This window comes from Apaloderma vittatum, unplaced genomic scaffold (genome assembly GCF_000703405.1).
Source record: "Apaloderma vittatum isolate BGI_N311 unplaced genomic scaffold, ASM70340v1 scaffold2548, whole genome shotgun sequence".
NCBI lineage: Eukaryota > Metazoa > Chordata > Aves > Trogoniformes > Trogonidae > Apaloderma > Apaloderma vittatum.
In genome coordinates this window covers 33,713-54,576 of record NW_009730026.1, presented here as the reverse complement: position 1 = coordinate 54,576, position 20,864 = coordinate 33,713, and the positions used below count along the sequence as shown (strand labels likewise).

Genomic DNA, 20,864 nt, shown 5'->3' with positions numbered 1-20,864 from the left:
GGCAGGATGACTGACACCCGGCGGAGGGTGAAGGTTTACACGCTAAATGAGGACCGCCAGTGGGATGATCGAGGCACAGGACATGTGTCCTCTTGCTACGTGGAGAGGCTGAAGGGCATGTCCCTGCTCGTCAGGGCAGAGAGTGATGGTAAGTGTGGATGGCTGAAGGTACAATCTTTCCTCTGCCTACCCAGAAAATGAACTGGGCTTAGCTTTGTGTTTGTTACCTTAATGTTGTGCTGTGTAATTCAAATATATTTCCTAAAAGCAAGTAGGCACTGTGTTTAGGCCAAATGAAAGAAGTGGAAGATTGCCATCAAGTGCAAGCATGGTAGGCACTTGGTTCGTAGTGAATGTACAGCATTGCATACAAAATGTGTTCAGGTCTTGTAAATTTTGTATGGATTGGATATCTAGTGGTCTGGATTGGATATCTAGTGGTCTGTCACTAGATGCCCAGTGAACTTGTTTCAAAACTGATCACTGTGATGTATCCTTCCTTAGATGTTTCTGGAAACAACTGCCTTGTGAAAGGAGTTGTTCAGAATTTATATCATGTTTTTTAGTAAAAACTTTTAAAAGGTCATTGGATGACTAATACCTTTTTTCTCTGTCTTTCTCCCACCTTTTCTTTGATAGTAAGGATTAGGCAAGACATTCTAAAAATCTAAGAGTTATCTAAGTACAGTTACGATAGCAGTAAAGACAAAGTGGACAGAACAGCATTTTCAGAGTTGTTTTTTTTAATGCAATAGTAGTTCTTAGTCCTTCAATCCTTAGATCTTCCCATAAATACCTTTTAAACCCTGCTTTATCAGCTTTCTCCACATTTTCTGGCAACCTATGACAATAGTGTAGGTTGAGTAGTACTATCTGGCCCTGTTGCTATGTGTTTGTTGTAGTCTTGATTATTGGTTAAGTGAGTTCATGACTGCTATGATCAGAGTAGATTTAAAAATATGTACTTTGCAATATCTAGCATGTAACATTTTGCTCATAAAGTTTGTCGTTGTAGGACTTATTTCATTAGGTATATAGCTACTGAATCGAGTGACTTGTAGCTTGTGGCTATCAACAGACCTTGTAATTTTGTTTATTTGGTTTTTATGTTGTAAGAACTAGCATGAAAAGCAACTTGAGAATCATTAATTCATACTGTTTGAGAAAGTTCTGACAAACTACAATAATCTCTACAGCAAAGATCTTAAACTGATATGGAGGAGTCAGACTTTCATCTAAGCAAGATTTTGATAATTGAGCGTCTGATAAGCATGAATCAGGGTTTGGTAGTTTCTTGGTTATACTTTAAGAAGTTAAATAAAACCAAGTATGAATTTATTTTACATTGAAGATGAACTTACAGTTTGGCCAGCTTCTTGCTGTAAGAGAAAACATTCAAAAGGAAACAGACTTAGTTTAATTTCAGCTAGATTTTTACACAGTCTTTACAGTATATTGTTGTAGGTAAGTCCTTTCTGTCTACATGGTTGCTGTGCTCGTGTTTCAAAACTGTCATGTCTTCTGTCTCTGAACAATTTTTTTGGTTCATATTTTTAGCACCTTTAGAAAAGAAAGCGAAAGAATTGCAGCTCATAACCTGATTGTGAAGAGATAGCCCGTTCAAACTTAAATCCCTTTGTTACCTTTCAGTGAGATATGTATCCTTAAGACCGATTAGAACCTGAATTGGACTGTTGTTGCCAGCTTATTTGTTGTAAAAGAACATCTGTAAGAAGGAAGATACATATTGGTATAAATGATCCCAAACCAAAGATGAAGTCAGTATTTCGTGTTGCATAGCTAAGATACTCTAATCCGTGCAGAACTGTCTCAAATTTACTGATTGCACTGGGTATACACAAATATACTTGATAGTATACATACATTGGACTTCTTTGAAACAGCATATATGTACTTCAAGAGTATTGAATAATATATAGAGCCTAAGTTCTTAATTTAGTAGGTAGTATCAGTCCTGGGTAAATGTGCACTCTATTAATAGGCTAGTTTTTCTGACTTACGTGTGTAACCAGCTCATGAAATTTGGTTTATATTTTGTTTACTTCCAGTGCCAGTTGTTTGTGGGCTAATTTTGAAGGTAAATATGTTCATTTTTACATGTAAGGAATTGTTCTGGAAAAAGGTAATGCCAGGCTTGTGTTTTGGGTACTATGCAATTCGTGTGTTCTCTCATGTGCTTTTTAAACTAAATGAAGTAGTTGTGGGTTTTTTTCCTTGTTTTCAGAAACATCCAAGTACTAGGAAGGAGACCTACACACCATTCGTCTCCATGTATTGCATTCTTGTATTGTCTTTCTTTGTCAGCTCCTCCTCTTTCCACAATGAAACTTCTTCCTTCCTCCTTTTCTAAACCAGCTTTTCCTAGTGTTTGAGCGCAGATTGATCCTGTGCATGCTGGCATGTTCTCACTGCCTTACTGCAGGAAGCTGACTGAAGACCTTGGGATCTACCTGAAGTCGAGGGCTCTGTGTCCTGAGTTGGGCTAGGCCGGTGGGGGGCGTTAGCAGGAGTTCCTGCTGGGCATGGGAAATTCCCACTCCCGTTAAAGGGACCCGTTAAAGGGCCCGTTTGGCTGCACACCGGCTGACAGAGGTTGGTTTGGCTGACAGTGTGGGCCAGCGTATAGCTCAGTCTTTTATAGTGCAGCTGTGACATGGTGTAGTTCCATGGCTGCTTTACAATTGGTTGAAATTTTATGGCAGGGTCAAGGTGTTCGGTAAGGGAGCTACAACCAGTGTGCCAAGTCCAAGGTAAGCTATTATCTGGGATTGGAGCAGTATGTTTGCTCTCATACTCTATTCCTATTACAGTATTCTGTGATTCTGTAGGAACTCAGTAAGAGTGTGAGTGTTTTTTATCTATAGTAGTGTTTTGTTTTTGTTTTTTTTGTTCTTGGGTTGGTGATTTTTCAGCACCATTTTAAAGGAAAACAGTTGAGAGCCAATGAGTGATCTCTGCTGTCTCAGATGTCTAATGCTCCCAGACACTGAACTTTAAGTCATTGACAGCAATTTGGAGGAATGTATTATAGTACAGAAATACCATAAACTGCTGTCAGATCAGATATATTATGCTTTGAAATGGGGAATTGGTGTGAGATTTTTACACTTAGGAGGTTTTTCTGTGTGGTTCCTAGTTGCAGCATATTCTGCTTGAATTGCCATAGAGGCACAGTGAACTGTTTTCTTACAAATTATAACCTTCCATGTGAGTTTCTGTGTTTAATCAGAAGCCTTATTTCTTGCCTGTTTCTCACCTAGTATTTTAGGCTGCTGTGGCCTTCTTCATTCTTAAAATGTCTGTGTGCTTCTAGATTTTCACTGCATGGTTTCAGATCACTTTTTTTTTGTTCTGAGCCCATATGACTGAAGTGACCTCTAAAATGAACTTAACTGTTCAACTAACGGCTTAATTTGAAGGCGTATACTTTTATTTAAAGCTTTATAAAAAGCAGTCCTGTAACTAAACTATTTGACAAGCCAAAATGAACTCTGGAGTTAAGAGTCCGTGTTTGCAAGCTTTCTTTTAGGAACTATGTAACATTTTTATTCTCAAGTTGTAGTACCTCTGAATTCTATGTTAGTGACTTGCGACAGGGTAGGTAGGCATCTGCATCCTCATTGTTTTTTCAGACTAGGTACCAGTAACCTATTAATATTGGCAGAAGGGTTTGCCAAAATTTGGCTTAAGTTTGCTTTACATTGCTGAAACTCAAGTGATGAATTTTAGTTAGTTAGTTTTAGGGAGGCAACACAGAATTTTTTTGTACTTTAGAGTAAAATGAAAAAAAACCCAGCATAGTGCGTGGGAGGAGGTGTGTTTATTTCTTTTCTCCTGGTTTTCCCCTCTCCTTATTGTTTGTGTTTGACTTTTTTCGAAATGTGTTAGACTGAGGAGTAGAGTCTCTTGTGAATGCTGAGTGCATTCTTGGACCTTGGTTTGAGCTGTTTCCTAAGTTTCTGTGGGTTGATTTCTGTGATTCAGTAGCAGCAGAACTGATGGCAGAACTTAAAACTCTGTGCGTCTTGCGAAAAACAGCTGTTCGACTGAAATTACTTAAACAAATATGTGTATACTGGGTGATGAGTAATGAGCGACACTGTACCTTTTCTACTTCTGAGGAAGGATCCACTTAAAAGTTTAGGAGAGGAGCAGTATTCCCTATCAGCAGGTCTCCTCCATGTGCGTATATGTAAACAAGTCTTCAGACTTGTTTTTTAAGACTACTGTATTGGGATATTTGATGTTTTCTAAATATCCTTGAAAATAGCACTGTTTCTATATGTAATGTCTTTTGAACAAGTCCTTCCTCATACACACATTCCTTTCACAGCACAGAACAGTGTTGTTATACTAACAAAACCCCCCAGCTGTGCCATATTGCATTATAATGGCAAATAACAGAATTCTGGAAATCAGTGTTTTCTTCTTTATAGGTGTTCTCAGATGTTACTTTCTGGCACCAGTGTTTTGCAGTTACCATTACAAGTTCATTCAAGGCTATAATTTAGAAAATAAATATCTGCATAGTTTTGGGAGGTTTATTAAAATCATTATTTGTATTAAGGCAAGTTTTCTGGTCTTACCTAACGTTGAACAGAGTCATTGGGTGAAATTTTTTTGGTATGTTTTTATCAAGTAGACTGGATAGTCCTGATGTATTCTAGGATAGTGCTAAGATAAAAATACTTACCTAGAAAGCAATTGCTTATGACAAATGCAAGAGTAAGCATCTCGAACTGTACTTAGGAATCAATACTGATATTGACTTTGAATAGAGAAGAACTTTGTTTGCTGTATGTTAAATGTCTGTAACCTTTTTCGAAAGAATATATTTGTGTTACAGACATATGTTACTGTTGCCTGGTTCCCAGAAGCAGATAACAGAGACGTGAGACTGGCTCATACCAGGAAGAGGCCTGATCCTGTAAAACCTACTGTATGAAAATAAACTCCCTGGACTAACTGGTAGAACAGACACTGATTTTGAGTTGTTGAGCCCTTTTTGGGTTCTAATGTCATCAGTTCTTTTTGAGGAACAAGTTGCATTGCATTCTCCAGAAAGATGAATTTAGGGTGGTTTTAGGTTCTGGAGCATAGCTTTTACTTTGGTATGTTTGTGTCTCCAAATTCATATTTTCCTGGTTATTGTCTGGAATGGTGGGGAATAAGTTGAATCATGTAATGAGAAGCAAGTTAAGCTTGATTTGTATTTCTTACAAGCTTTAGGTTTAATAGGGAAGAAGAATTGCTCTTTTGTGCTAAGTCTAGTAAAGAGGTCATTCTCTAGTGTCTGAGTCTAGCCTGGAAGGTGAAATGTCTGTATTCAGTTGTCTTTGAGACTTTTTTAAAGTAGTGTATGATATTCTACTAATTTCAGGATTTCCCTATCTGTAGATGTATTCAGCAGTGTAAAAGCAATTAATAATTTTGACATTATATTTTTAAGATTCTAATTCTTTTTTTGCTGCTATTAAATATTTCTAGAAAAAGTTAGTTAACCACATCAATAGCCCAAAATAATATTCTAAAATTTCATGTAGTTGAAGCTGAAGCTTTGAAACTGAAAGTAAGATTGAAGTCAAATACTGTCTGTAACTGATGGTAATAACAGAAAAGGGCATGCTGGTTTTAGATGTTTGCTAGGCAAACACAAAATTCTAAGCTCAAGGCTGTGGCCTAAGTAGCACCATGGATCAGATGCATCCAGAAAGCTCATTTTGGATGTTTTTCTTCTCAGTTCTACTTTATAGTTTTTAGTTGTATATTTTTTTCATCAGTTATGCTGTCATATTTAAAGAAATAAGCTGCTTTAGCAGAGGAGATGGAAGTTAAGAAAGGGTAGTGTATGTGGTCTGGGGCAGGGATGGATTTTTTTCTTGTGTCCTCTTTTCCTTTGAGGGCCGTTTACTTCAGTTTTGATGTTGAATTATATCTTAGTTTGTAAACGACTCTTACTGCAAGAGGTTTAGACAGGGTGATAGCTTCTCAAGCCATCTTCATTAGTGAAGGCTGCTTGTTGTAGAACAACAGACTTGGGAAGAAGCAGCCATCACAGTTAGGTTATTTTGTTAGTCAAAAAAATATAGATTAGTTACTTTAATCTGATTATCATGTGCATAGTAAGTTCATGAATGTAAACATCCTTGGTAAAGCTTCTGAATTCATGAAGTTATAACCTTTCTTACCCCACCTGGAGTACTGTGTGCATCTCTGAAGTCCTCAGTACAGGAAAGACATGGACCTGTTGGAGCAGGTCCAGAGGAGGACCATAAAAAAGATCAGAGGGCTGGAACACCTCTCCTGTGAGGATGAGCAGAGAGTGTTTGATTTCTTCAGCCTGGGGAAGCCTCCTGGAGACCTTATTGCAGCCTTTCAGTAATTAAAGGGGGCTTAAAAGAAAGATGGGCCCAAACTTTTTAGCAGGGTATGATGTGATGGGACAAGGGGTAATGGTTTTGAACTAAAAGAGGGTAGATTTAGACTACATATAAGGAAGAATTTTTTCTGCTGAGGGTGGTGAAACACTGACACCGGTTGCCCAGAGAGGTGGTAGATGCGCCCTGGCTGGAAACATTCAAGGTCATGTTAGATGGGGCTCTGAGCAACCTGATCTAGTTGAAGATGTCTCTGCTCACTGCAGGGAAGGTTGATCTAGATGGCCTTTAGAGGTCCCTTCCAACCCAAAATACCCTGAGATTCTATATTTTTTTTATTCATTTGTAGCAGTTCTTCAGGAAAGGAATGTGTTTGTGTTTTGTGGGGGGTTTTTTTGTTGTTTGATTCTGTGTTGAGTTTTTTGGGGGGGAAATGTAACATATAAGATTGATAGTTTGTAAAAATAAAAAAAAAAAGGGAGAGAAAAAACCCCTCACTGGTTTGGTGTAATTTTTGCTGTGGATTTTATAATCAGTATACTGTTTAAATAGTGAAAATTAGCTAGTCATTGTTAATTCTGTGTAAGATTTGGAAATACAGTTTTCAATTCCAGATACGTTTTTCAAATCCAAGTGATGTGTTTTCTTGTTCTTTCTTCAAGTTCTCAGGCTTCCATATTTGAGGTGATTGAAGCATTGTAATTTTTCTTTAGTGTGTATTTTGTGAGGATATTTGGTAAATATTTGGTAGTATTTATATGTCTGCCTTAGAACTATAGCTATGAAACTGAAAAGTTGAGACTTCTCTTTAAAAAAGTTTGAACTTCTCGTAAAGAATACATATAAGCAGGTGAATGCAGAAGTACCTCTTTAAAGAGGTGTTTGCAGCCTTATCTTTTAATTACAAGACTGACTCTGCAAGTTAATGTATCAGTGCTACTTCATGGATATTGAGTGAAACTCTGCACATAGGTAGATTTGAGTTATGGCTTTAAAGAGCCTCTTATGTACTGACATTTATGCAGCTGAGCAGCAAGGTGGATGAGGGAAGTGATTAGACCAAAAATAAAAGCAGTTTTAAGGGTTGTTTTCACCTGGATCATCCCTCCAAACCGTTTAATGACATAGTAACACTAATGCTTATGCAAAAGGAAAGGCACAGAAGTACAGACATGAGAGTAGAATTGCTGTTCTGTGTCTTAAATAAGCTACTGTGAAACCATCGTTCCTGAGTTTATACTGTCTTTTGGTATATTTTGACATTGGCAGTCGCAATGGTTGCCATTCTAACAATTTTATAGATATGCTTTTCAGCAAACTAGTATGTGCTTTAGCTAAACTTCAAGAACAAATACCGCTTGATTGGTTAATTTTGTCCAAAACAACTGTAAATGATCGAAGGAATGCAGTTGTGATGCTTTTTGTGTGCTGATTATTTGCAGACTTTATTGTATCTAAAAAATTTTCCACGGAAAAGTCATTACTTGGAATAAGAAGTTAAAAATCCAGTCCTTAAAGCACTGTTGAATGTTCTGTACTATGTGAGGGAAAGATGAAATATAAGGTTGTGGAATGTGGGTTTAACAGGCTTATTGTTGGGACAAATGATGTTAATACCTACTTGAGGAAGGAGTGATCAGAAAATTTACGTTGAGATTGAAATTCTAGTACATGTGTAAATAAGTGGTGTTTTTTTTTTCCTAGGCTCTCTTCTTCTGGAGTCCAAAATTAACCCGAACACTGCATACCAGAAGCAACAGGTAAAAATACTATTTTTTTTTTTCCTTGACATACAAAGCCAAGTGCTTTAAGTTTAGTAATAAAGTGTTTTGGTTTTTTTGCCTCTATTGCAAATTATATTTGCAAATGTTCTTGTACCAAAAACAGGAGGCAAGGTAATTCTCAACATTTTTGTGTATTTCATGATACACGTGTGTATTTTTCTCTGTGTTTTTTGTCAAGTCATCCGTATAACTTGTACTGTGTTTTACACCAAAAAATGCTTTGGGAGAGGGGTAAAGCACAGTTGTGAAAATCACAAAGTAAATGAGGTTCCTGAGGATGATAGTATCTGAAACTTACTATCATCTGGCTTTTATCTTATATTTCAGATACTACAACTTTGTATTTTACTTACGAGGAAACTAGAAGGCTTTAAATCTGTGTGCATGTCTACGTTTGGCTTTTACTTGGAAGATGAGTAGGGGTTACTACTGCTTCAGACCATTGTGTATACATAGAAGCAGATTCTCATCTCTAGTTTGCACTTTCCTTCAGTTATTTAAGCCATACATTGTGAGCCTTCAAATAATGCTGCCAAGATGGGTGAGAAGTGAACTGTAGGTCTCGCACTTTATTTGCTGTTCTTACTTCATGAATGGTGAGAATCTTAGAATTGTTGAACTAGATTGTATTTTGTTGCCTGTCTGGTCAACTTAGACTTGCTAAAATCCCATCAGGTACAGTTCGTGTACTAAAACACTCTTCTGTCTTTAGCTTTAGTAGTTTATTATAAGCGTTGAAATCTGTAGTTTTACTCACAGGGCAATCCCAGTGGTTGTGCAGCTGCAGCTCTTTGTAGGGTTTTATGTTGAACTGAATGGAGAGAACCAATCTGGGTTTAAAATACACTTCCTTGGAGAATTTTAACTGTGTCTGCCCCTTGATGTAATTCATCATGCACCATATAAAGTCAGTACTGAACAACTAGTAAGGCCAATTGGGGTGGAGAATCAGTTGTGGGGGCTAAGAAAGGACAAGACCAGGAAAAATGCTAAGCAAGCAAACTCTTAGTTATAATCCTGGCTAGCTTGAGGTCATGGTTCAGTGATACAGTAACCGGAGCTTTAGAACTCCTGAAATGACATTGACTGTTTCACAGCTCTATGGCATAAAGCGTTGATCTGAGGTTCAAGTTTCATATCAGTGGGCTTTCTGCCAGATCAAATATGAAGCCTACTTAAAGTAGGCATAAAATTGTAAGATCAGTGTGAACCACAACAGCCTGTCAGTGCAGCAACATTTCACATCTCTTTTTACTACTCTGGGTCAGACATGCATTGCAGTCTAGCACCACACAAACCAATACTGGTGACTGAAAACATGGCTAGAGAAATAAAAATGTTAAGCATAAATCTGTCCTGTTAGATCAGCACTGTGCTTTTTCTGTGCTGGAGAAGTAAAATTGCTGTTCTTGGAGCTTTCAGATGTTGCATAGAGAGAAATTTATATTTGTAAGTAGATTTTTCATATTATTTAAGCAAAGCAGTATGTGATACAGACTAAATGTAGGACTCCACTCTGAGCCTTAGAAATACCAGATCTTTCTTGGTGTGTCTATTAATTCTACTTTGTAGCATGTTGTCTTTCAGGTGAGGCCTCCTTATCCTTTTACTTAGTGAAAGACAAGTTCTGAGTTTAAACTGAATTCCATATGAGCTGAGCTTGGAGCTTAGCAGCTAGAAGGAAGAGTTACTTCTTTCCAGATCAGTGTATTAGAACTCTGAACTGCCTAAACTCACTAAACCACGTGAAAATCATCTTAGTACTCTAAATCCCTCTTCAGAAACTGCTGAGGCTCTGTCAGCAGCAGTTTCAAGCCACATCATGTAAGACCCACTTGTGGAACTGCGAGATGGAAGAGTGAGTGAGATCTTGTTTTGGCTGCAGAATGCCACTTAGATCACCACAGCTACTTGTGAAATTGCAGCCTGAGATAGACTTAATTTTTGAATTTGCCTCTAGTTCTCAGTTGCACTTATAAAATGTAAAGAAAAATCTCCTCAAAATGTAAGGCACAGAACTTCAAAATAACGTTTGAGTGTAAGGGTCCTGCCAGCCTTTTATCTCAAGATTTTGTTGGGAGGATGAACCTTTATTCCCTTTTAAAGGGGTACACAACTGTACATCAGAGCTGTTTTTGCTGTAACATACCTAGCATGGGGCTTGTGGGCACTTCGGATATCTAATGGAATAAATGGATGAGTTCTGACTTTGGTCTTGACTGACGTGAGGAGAAACAATCTTGTGAGAAGAAACAATCTTTTATAGGACCAACTAATGTAACTTCTGGAAGGAAGAAGAGATACCTGATAGTTAAGGTCTTGGGGAAACTTGCTGTGCTGGTTGCTTTGTGTTCTTCAACAAGTGTCCAGATAACCTTGGAAGAGCTTCAGTATTTATCACACTGGTGAAAGAACTTTCTACCTATGCTGCACTAACAGTGTACTGTGAAACAGATTGTCTCATTAATCTTTGATATGATAGATATGCAATCTGAGGGTGTACGTAAGTATTTTTAATGTTAACTGTCACAGCTTAGATCCTTATTTGTTAAAAATAATAGTGTGAAGACCCTGAGTACAAGTTTCACTTGCTGCCTCTGTTCTCTTGGCATGTAAAAACATCAATGGAAAGAAACCACTAAAAAAAAAAAAAAAGTCAAACCAACACAAGTCACATGCTGTGTTCTTGAGCTTCAAGTAAAATTTTGTCAAATTGTTTGTGTTGGATTTCTTGTAGTTTAGGATTGAAAGTAATGACTGCCTTTTATTGTGGATTGTTCAACTGTTTGTGTCCAGAAAAATGTTCATCTAATTGGTGGTAGATAACAACTATCTACTTTACCCTTTGGAGAGGAAGAGTACTTGGCAGATCTGCAGACTTCTTTCTTCTTTGTACATCCCTTCTGCAGAAGTCCCTTCTGCTCAGGGACTTTTTTCATACATCGGCATGATCTTGAGGTACTTCAGTTTGCACAATCTAGTCTCTGGTCTTTGCAGACTTACCAGCTATATAAATGCTTAAAATAATTCCTTAAAGCATGAAACACACAATCTTTTAACTTTCTTTTCACTAGTCAGATAAATTAGTCTTTCTCTCACGATGAAGTCATTTTCTGCTGTGTGTTCAAAAAGAAAGATTTGCCTGTTTATCTGATTCTGTAATGCAGAGTTGCTGCCAGTGGAAGTTTTTGGATGCTCTGAATGGTGTACTTACTGGGAAACTTACACTAGTGCTAGAAGAAGGGCATCCGTATGATGGAAACAAGCTAGAAAGAAAACAGCTTGAGAAACTGATGTCCTGGGGCTCAGAAGAAGGGCTAATATTCCTTATGTTAAGGTAGGATTTGTAGGAAGAAGATTTTCTTCTGAAAAAGCAAAATGTACATCAGCACAGCCACTTGGTATCCTGACTTGTACTGCTGTTTAGGGCTTTGTGTTAAGCTTTATTGGTATTCTTAATTTAAAACATTACAGTAGTGGTCCTCTTCCTATGCAACCTTAAAGGAAAAATAGACTGTGTATGTACTATTTATCTAGGGAGAAAGCTGATATGGGTGTCAACTAGGATATATACTTTTCAATGTACTTTGGCAATGCTTTAGCAATAAAGCCGTAAAGACTTACATCCTCAACTTTATTTGAAGTATGTCCATGTACATCCTGTAACCCAGTGATGAAGTCTGTATTGCATCTGATTTTGTGCCTGAAACAAGGAAGACTTGAGTTGCTTCCAGCTTCAAGCTAGAGAGTCTTGTCTCTGCACTAGAAACTTCAGTGTCTTGTGTCCTCTACTTTTGCAGTCCCTTTTTCAGCTCCTGCCCTTGCTGTCAGGACAAGTGAGCCAACAATGAAGCTATTTCAATAAAGCTCATGCGAGGTGCCCACACAGCCACTCTGTCACTTCCCCTACTTCACTGAACAGGGGGAGAAAATAGAATGAAGGGCCTATGGCTTGAGATAAGGACAGGGAGATCACCTGCAGCTACTGTCCCAAGCAACAGATTCAATTTTGGGGAAATTAGTTAAATTTATTAACAGTCAAAACCAGAGAAGAGCGATGAGAAATAAAAGCAGATCTTAATAATACCTTCTCCCCTACCCCTCCCTTCTTCCCAAGCTTAACATCACTCCCAACTTAGTAAATTTGCAGATGACAGCAAGCTGGTGGGGAGTGTTGATCACCTGGAGGGCAGGGAGGTGCTGCAGAGAGACCTGGACAGCCTAGGTTGATGGGCCAAGGCCAACTGTATGAAATGCAACAAAACCAAGTGCAGAGTCCTACACTTTGGCCACAGTAATGCCCTGCAGTGCTGCCGACTCGGGGAGGAGTGGCTGGGGAGCAGCCCAGCAGAGAGGGACCTGGGAGTACTGGTTGACAACCAGCTGAACATGAGCCAGCAGTGTGACCAGGTTGCCTGGAAGGCCAATGGCATCCTGGCCTGGATCAGGAACAGTGTGGCCAGTAGGAGTAGGGATGTAATTCTGCCCCTGTGCTCAGCCCTGGTGAGGCCTCACCTTGAGTCCTGTGTGCAGTTTTGGGCCCCTCACTTCAAGAAAGGTACTGACATGCTGGAGCAGGTTGAGAGGAGAAAAATAAGGCTGGGGAAGGAACTAGAGGGAAAGTCCTGTGAGGAGAGGCTGATTGTGTAACTTACCCACCTGGATGGTGCAGGGGGATGGGGAATGAGGGTTGTGGTCAGTTCATCAGTTGTTGTCTCCACTGCTGTTTTTTCCTTTCCTGGAGGAAGCTGCCTCACTCTTTAGTGCCTCCTCCTCACTCGCCGTGGGGTCAGTCTCACAGGAGATGGTCTTCATATGCTTTCTCCAACGCAAGTCCTCTCACAGGAGACAGTTCTTGACAAACTGCCCCCATGTGAGTCTCTCCGTAGGGTGCAGTCCTTCGGGGGAAACTGCTACAGCACGAGTCTCCTGCGGTGTCACAAAAGTCGTGCCAGCCAGTCTGCTCCAGCGTGGGCTTCTCTCCCTCTCTGGGCAGCAGCCTGCTCCAGCGCAGACTTCCAACTGTGCCACAGCCCTCTTCGGACATCTTCCCACTTGGGTGTGGGATCCTCTGTGGGCCACAGGTGGACATCTACAGCCCTGTCACCTCCATGGACTGCAGGGGGACAGCCTGCCTCACCATGGTCTTCACCATGACCCAGGGGACTCGACTCTACTGCCTGGAGCACATCCTCCCCCCCTCCTTCTTCACTGACCTTAGTGTCTTCATATATTCTCACTCCTCTGTCTCTCTGCCAGTTGTTATGCAGAGTTATGCAGTGTGATGCAGAGTTTTTTGAGGTCATTATTTTGGGTGGTTTTTTTTCTACTTCTTAAATATGTTTTCACTGAGGTGTTCCTATCATTGCTGATAGGGTCAGCCTTGGCCCGCGGTGGGGTCCGTCTTTGGAGCTGGCTGATGTTGGCTCTGTCAGACCTAGGGGAAGCTTCTAGCCGTTTCTTGCAGAAGCCACCCCTACAGCCTCCCTGCTACCAGCATCTGGCCAGGCAAACCCAATACACTAAGAGAGCAAGGACAAGCAAGTGGTTTTGTGGGGTGAGGAAGAAACAAGAGTAGTGACTGCTCTTGGTTTTGGGATTGTTGTGTTTTAAATGATCCCACCACTTTCCTTTATCTTCACATGTGTTTTCCCGTGGAATCTAATTGTTCTGCTGTTTCTGGGTATAGTCACTAGGCAAGTGAATTGAGGTTCTGTTACAGAACTAATAAACTGATTTTATCGCATGTTATTCATGGGAATGTAGCTAAGAAATCACTAACTGAAAAGTCATATGTGATTGTAAAGCTTTCGCACAGCCTTCCTGTGTTGATTTTCCAGTGGAGGCCAGCAAGTGCCATAGGCCTAAATTGTAGGAAGAGATTAATTTGCTTTTTAAGACCAAAAGTAAGAATTCGTGGAAGACCTCTGTGTAATTTGAGGGACTGTTAATTCTTGAGAGTAGCCTAGATCTCATAAAGATGCCGAGAGAATATTTTAGAGCTTCATAGAAGACTTTTATTCTCCCTGGATGTGAAGACTAATGAGAGGGCATTGTCAAACAATAGCTGTTTTCTTGATTTTATCACATTAGGAAAGAAATCGTAAATGAGTTTTACAGCAGAATCAAGTTCTGAATAGTAGTTGCTCTGAAATTCGTTACGAAATCCCAGGGCTTGCTTTGGAGATTGTATGAATGCTGTGTAACACACCTGCTAATCTCTTGCTAAAAGCTAATAAAACTTATTTAATGTCTAATAAAAGCATTTCTTCTGGTGAGTGTTACAGTGAGAAGTTGAGACTGGTAGAGTGTGTTCAACAACCTTTCTATTCAGGAAAGTAAGCCTTTTGGAAATAATTTCAAAAAGTGAGGAGAAATCGTGTGGCAATAAACCTGTAGCACACAGTAGTCCTTCCCTTGGAGAAGCTCCCTGCTTCTCCAGCCAAAACTTGATTCATGTGAACTTGATGCAGCCAACGAGACAAGCAGCAGAGAAATCCCTGATTCTATTCTGAAGAAGTTTTGCCTCAGGCTGTATCTTTACCTTCATTGGTAGTAATGATAAATACCTCTTTACAGGAATGTTAAATACATAGGTCTTCTGAAAAGAGGCCATGCTCAGAATTTTTGCAATAATGTGAAGACAAATTTATATGAATGATCTTTCGGAGACAGTGAATTTTGTATGGGCCAAGCTAGTGATGCCACATCCAACTGACACTATTGTCAAAATAATATTTTTGCAAAGCAGCAGATTATTTTCAAAGTTGGAGTAAGATCATGAACCCTCCATAAGTAGTTTCCTGATTATCATCCTATTTAAAAAAACATCTTGCCAAGAACTATTATGGATTTTGAAATATATGAGAAGGTAGGATTCTTGCAAAGCACTCTGTGTAAAAGCCTTCAGTGATAAAATATTTGTCCACGTTTATGACTGAGTTCACACAGTGAACAGTTTCAGATTTTAGTTATATTTAGCAACAAAATGGGTAAGAACAAATTTTAGATGTTTATTTTAGTCATCGCATCCAGTTCCTTGTCTAGAGGCTAACATTTAGTATATAAGGCAAAAAAAAAAAAGGATGTTTTTGATCAAACTGATCCAGAACTGCTTTTATGAATCATATAAAACTGTAGATTTCATACTCATGGAGAAGTAACATGCAAGACTCATCTCCTTAACCTCTCTAACCAATAGCTGTTATTACTAAGCATATTTATTCCCAGTTGTGTTTTCTCTTTGAATGGAAGAAGCAGTTTTAAGAAATACCACTTGATTTTTGAGGTTGCAGAAATTCACATTTGGTGTTCGAAAGCAACAGCTAGTCCTATTCCATAGCTGAGAGATCCATAGTATTTAGTGAATTCAAATTATACAGAAGAGATTTCAGATAAAATACATAAAAGAACTCCTTTAAATAAAACAGGCAGAAACTAGACTACTCATGTTTTTTTTACATCTTGAATTTCCTTCATTCATTTCTCCCTACATGTGTAAGTCTTGTACTGCACTTCTATTTGATGATTATAAGCTTTGTAGTATTAAGAAAATGAAGTTACTTTAATAATTGTCTATATTTAGCAGTGAATTCAAACTTTGACTGAACTCTGCAACGGAGTGAAGTCCATTTCTTGCTTTATTTCGTGTTCTCTTTTTTTTTAAAAGCCCTTTGAAGCAAAAAGGATGTACTAAAGATCTAGAGAGTAGCAATTGATAGATTTCTGTTGAGGCACTGGTATTAATCTGTAATAGGAAATATCTGTGTGATAAGACAGCAGATAAATAATCATTTGAAATTGTTAATTTTAACAATTGGAAAATACTTTTAAAATATTAATAAACCAAACTTGATGATTACTGTTCTGCTGCTCAAGTTTTTTCTTTTAACATTTTTTTTTGTTTGCTTTCTAAAAAAGAAACAATTAGAAAAATAGATCACAGAATCACAGAATGTTAGGGGTTGGAAGAGACCTTGAATGACTGTCTAGTTCATACCCTCTGCCAAAGCAGGATCACCTAGAGTAGGTCAGAATGTAGAAGTGAAAAAATATCTCTGAGCTTCCATGTATGATAGTGGATGAACTTGTTTAACAAGAACAATTGCTATACTGTGGCCAGATACACTTCTATACGTCTGTGACTATATAGTTTTCAAAAACAGCTTTACCTTTGTGTCTTCCTTTTCGTTTTTCGCTGCCTGCTTCTTCCCTCCACCCCTTCTCTCCCCAGAGGAAAAAGCCAACAGATAAACCTGTCTTGGTCCTGTGCTGGATTTTATTCAGAAATGTAGAGCTTTTGTTTATTCAACTTACTATAGTCAGTGTAGAAAGCATTGTCCTTATTTGCATTCTTTTATTTATGTTCCTATTTTTCAGATGTGTTCTTATAGAGAAGAAAATACATTTTGGTCTTTTTTTTGGTTAGAAATCTAACTGTTTTCACTTAAGTGGACATGTAATTAGACAGGAATCTTGCAGGTTCTGCTAGGGTCTGCTTAAGATTTAGTGTTAGGGTTGGATTTTTTTAAAATTAAATAATCACTACTCAGTAGGAACTGATGAGACACTGGCCTTGAAAATTACTGCAGTATAAATACTAATTGCAGAGATTGATGTGTTAGATCTTTAACCTGATACCTGCAATGAATGCTGCAGTAAGGTACATACTGTTTTCAAAGGATGGTAAAAACCAATATTTTTTCACCTTCCTTTTCTAAACTTTGGTGAACTCTTGGTTTTTTTCCTTGCTCTATAGGAGTCAGCAGTACTAGGTGCTGTCAATCTGTTATTACCAGAGTATTTGCACCATGACCTGTCTTGTAGAGAATAAACTATTAATTGTGACTTTCTTCTTCCTTTTATATTTTGGAGGTGGTCTTCCTAAATCCCTTTCTTCTGTGTACCACCTCTTCCTCAACCCTTTGGAAAAGGAAAAGGTAAACTATTTGCCATTTGCAAGGTAAAGCCATTAGTGCCTCTGAAGCAGTATAGCTGCTCTGGTAATGGCAAATTGATTATATTGTATTGCTATGGAGCTAGCTGATGGTGCTATTTAGATTATAGATTAGTTTAAGGAGTTTTCTAGTAAGTGCTTATCAAAATCTAAATGTAAGATTTCTCTTTATCCTTAGTATTTGTTTTAAGATTTGACATAAATGAAGCCTCATTAATAAACTGTCTTAAGTTAAACTTAAGATGTTTTACAAATACTTAAAATTAATTCCTTTAGGAATAATCACTATATGCAAAATCTCTACTTAATGAAGGAAAAATGCTCTGTGGTTCTCACTGAAGTTTAAGTAGAAAAATTCTTGTGTCTGTTGTCCTAGTGAGAAAATGCATGCTTTAGCAATTAACTGAAATAATGCAGTTTCATGGGGCTCTGTGTATTTAATGTGGCTGTATTTCAGCTAGCTGTTACAGGAAGAGAAAAGCATTTTAAAATAAGACTTGATTCAGTATGTAGATAATGCAGATTATGTTTTCTTCTCTTTTTGTGCTTTTTAAAAGAAAACCTAAAAGTTATTTAGCAGACTGGAAACTATGGCATCAGATACCTTATTGGTGTGCAATATTGCTGTTTGCAGCACCAGCTTCCACTTCCATATATTGTCTTTGCATGCAGTGTGAGGGCTCTGATAAATTCTTGAACTATTCCTGTAAGTACATGTGAGCTAAAATGTTTAAGTAGTAAACATAGCTAAGCAATTTCAACTAACTTCTAAAAATCTCGTTTAAAACATCCTTTCAGAATTATAGTTTGAAATGTGAAAATGGTGTGCGTGGCTCAGTGGAACAGGTACGCATGCTCTTAGGCAGTTAGCCGTCTGTATGTTCCAGTTTCTGTTCTTGTTTAAAGTTTTCAGGCATCTTGAGGCTTTTTTTTTAAGCAGTTGTTCTGTACTTTAGCACAGTGTCTCCTGGGGCCTATAAAAAATAAAATATGATCATAACTTTGATCCAACAAAAGATGAGCAGTTTTATGTGGTCCAGCTGAAACAGTTTTTTTAAAAAAAATCCAAGACCTGTTGCTTTTGTTTCCATATTTTATCAGAGGATGCATTGAGGTAAAAGTACATATACTAGGTCAAGCTTTTTGAGATTTCCAGTTTGTGATCACATGAATTAAGATCTAAAACTTTGAGTATCTTCCTGGAGCTTCCTTATTCTGATTTATGCAGAAATGTTTTTAATCCTAAGAGTCTCAGAATGTGTACAAATCTTGCAAAGTATGATGATTACATTTATATTGTGATGCTGTCTTGTCATAATTAGATGCCAAGCTGTTTTTATTTTTAAGTTTTACACTTTAAACACTATTAATGTTTGTAAAATTTGAAATACATTGCCTGAAAATACTCTTCCTCTCTTTAAAGGATACTTTGATTGTGTGGTCTGAAGCTGAAAATTATGATTTGGCACTTAGCTTTCAAGAAAAAGCAGGATGTGATGAAATATGGGAAAAAATATGTCAGGTAAGTTGGATAAATGTAAGATCAAGACAACCTAAATCATGTTAGTGTTTGTGGTTTAAGTTTTTAGACTGTTCCAAGATGTGAATCTGAACGCGATAAATAGAAGCTAAAAACTATCATCTTGGCCACCTCCTCAGATTTTCCATTCTTGAGTTTGAGAACTTCCTCCTTCCTCTAGAAATTTGATATGAACTTAAACTATTTCTGGGCTATTTTTTTAGAGCAACTTCAAGCCTTTTTGCTTAACTGCTTTTTAGCTCTATTATCACCCAAGGAAGTTTAACTCAAAATGAGCGCTTAAGAAGTTCCATAACAATTAATTTCATAATTAACATTTTCCAGGTTGATCAGAAAGGAAAAGATTATCTGTCCAAAGTCTTACTGTAGAGAGAATAACGTACATGAGCTCCTAGTGAATTTTGTAATGTATTTCTCAAGGATTTAACATATCTTATTCATATTTCTTTTTCTACACTTCTTATTATTTTCTTTTTCTTATTTTAGGTGAAGGGAATATTGAGTTTCTCACAAAACTTTTTTCCATGTAAATGTGACAGTGTGCTTCTGTTGACTGTCACGGTATGAAAGATTGATCTGATAGTTGAAGTAGGAGGTAGCTCTATCCCTGTATTATCACTCCAAAACTGTAATTCTTACAGTTTAAAGAAATCAAACTATTTATATGTAGCATGTATGTATTTTAATATGCACAAATTAACTCTTTGTTTTACCACTACAACTGGATGACTATATAGTCACAGAATCAGTATTGTTTCTGGGTAACATTTGGTCAGGTATTAACTAGTGACCATTACCCAAAAGAATTTAATCAGTATATTTACTGATACTAGTTCAATTTGTTATTTCTTGTTTGGATTTTTTGTTCCATACTATGCTGCATTAGGTGAGGTTTCTCTAAATTTGTTGAATTGTCTCTCTCTATGCTCTCTCAGTTCTTGAAAAACATCTCTCTCTCTCCCCTCTGTTCTCACCAATTTCAGAAAAAAAGCAAAAGAAATCTGTTTTTGTAATTGCATGTGTGTAGATCCTTACTTTTTCTTGGAAAGCATCTTTTCAACAGTGCACCACTTACTTATATAATTACAGAAACATTTACGGGAACCTTATCAGTCAAAGGACCAAAAGTTGGGGACAGAAAGCAAGTGGGGGAAAGGGGAAATGACGTTCTTTAGAAACACCCAGATAAAAGCCCAGCTTCCTCAGCCTCATGTGAAGATCTAATATTTTTGTTAGAAACCAGTGTCTTTATATCCTATTTTGAGACTGTGCTATTGTATTTGTGTCTAGTGTGCTTTAAAGATCTTAACTTCCTTAGTCGTTAAAAGATTCTTCTGAAAGGAAAACTTTGATAACACTTAATACTGGAAGCGATTGCTGATGTGTAAGTATTCTGCTATTCTACACAGCAGTGCCTTCCAGGATTTGACATATTTCACTCCAAGCAGATAATACAATTAAGATAGTGTTAAGGCTGAAACGCTGATGCCCAAGCATCTCTGTTTGTTTTTTTCACTAGTTCTTACTTTACATGGTTTCCTTGTTGTATCTCTAGGGAGATCTTTGCAGATCCTGTGCCTTGTTTTTCTGACAGCTTCAGGTTTCCGCTATTTTGTTAATTTTGGTTTGAGATTTTCTGTTCTTAAGAAGGTATTCTGTGCCTCTGACTATTTAGAAAGTGCTCGGTAACAGATTTTGACTTGCAGCTCTCCAGAACTTAAAAAAAAAAAATTAAATTAGTAACATTGGCCTCTCTCCTCTGTTCGAGGTAGCAGAAGCTTTGAGAAGTATCAAAAGCAGTTAAGTGGCCTATATATAAATGTTTAAAGCTGTCACTGATTTGCATTTGAAATCTTGTCTGCAGAGAGTAAGGACTGGAAATAAATAGCTTAGTTCAGTAGTTTATCAAAAAGTTATCACCCATACTAGTAATTATGAATTTTCGCTTTTTATTTGAAGTTCTCAGAAAATCTAGCTTTTTCCTTTATTCTTCCTCCTTTTTATGGAAAACAAATAGAATTAAATATCTAACACAGAAATAATTTTGTAAAGCTTTCTGTTTGAAGAAATCTTTTGTTTTCCAGACCATCTGTACTTAATGTCAAACTTAACTTTGCACCTCTATTTTCGCCATACAAAGAAAAAGCGTGTGACATTGGAAATGATACTTTTAAAAAATGATGTTC

General features: G+C 37.6%; 1 protein-coding gene across 1 annotated transcript in view; it reads left to right on the top strand.

The window, feature by feature from the left end:
* The first annotated feature begins 6 nt into the window (after positions 1-6).
* Positions 7-20,864, top strand: part of SMEK1 (SMEK homolog 1, suppressor of mek1 (Dictyostelium)) — a 44,311-nt gene continuing 23,453 nt past the window's right edge. Inside the window, exons 1-3 of the mRNA XM_009874619.1 lie at positions 7-148; positions 8,103-8,158; positions 18,562-18,660. Coding sequence (XP_009872921.1) covers positions 7-148; positions 8,103-8,158; positions 18,562-18,660 — 297 coding nt within the window. The remainder of the gene's footprint in view (positions 149-8,102; positions 8,159-18,561; positions 18,661-20,864) is intronic.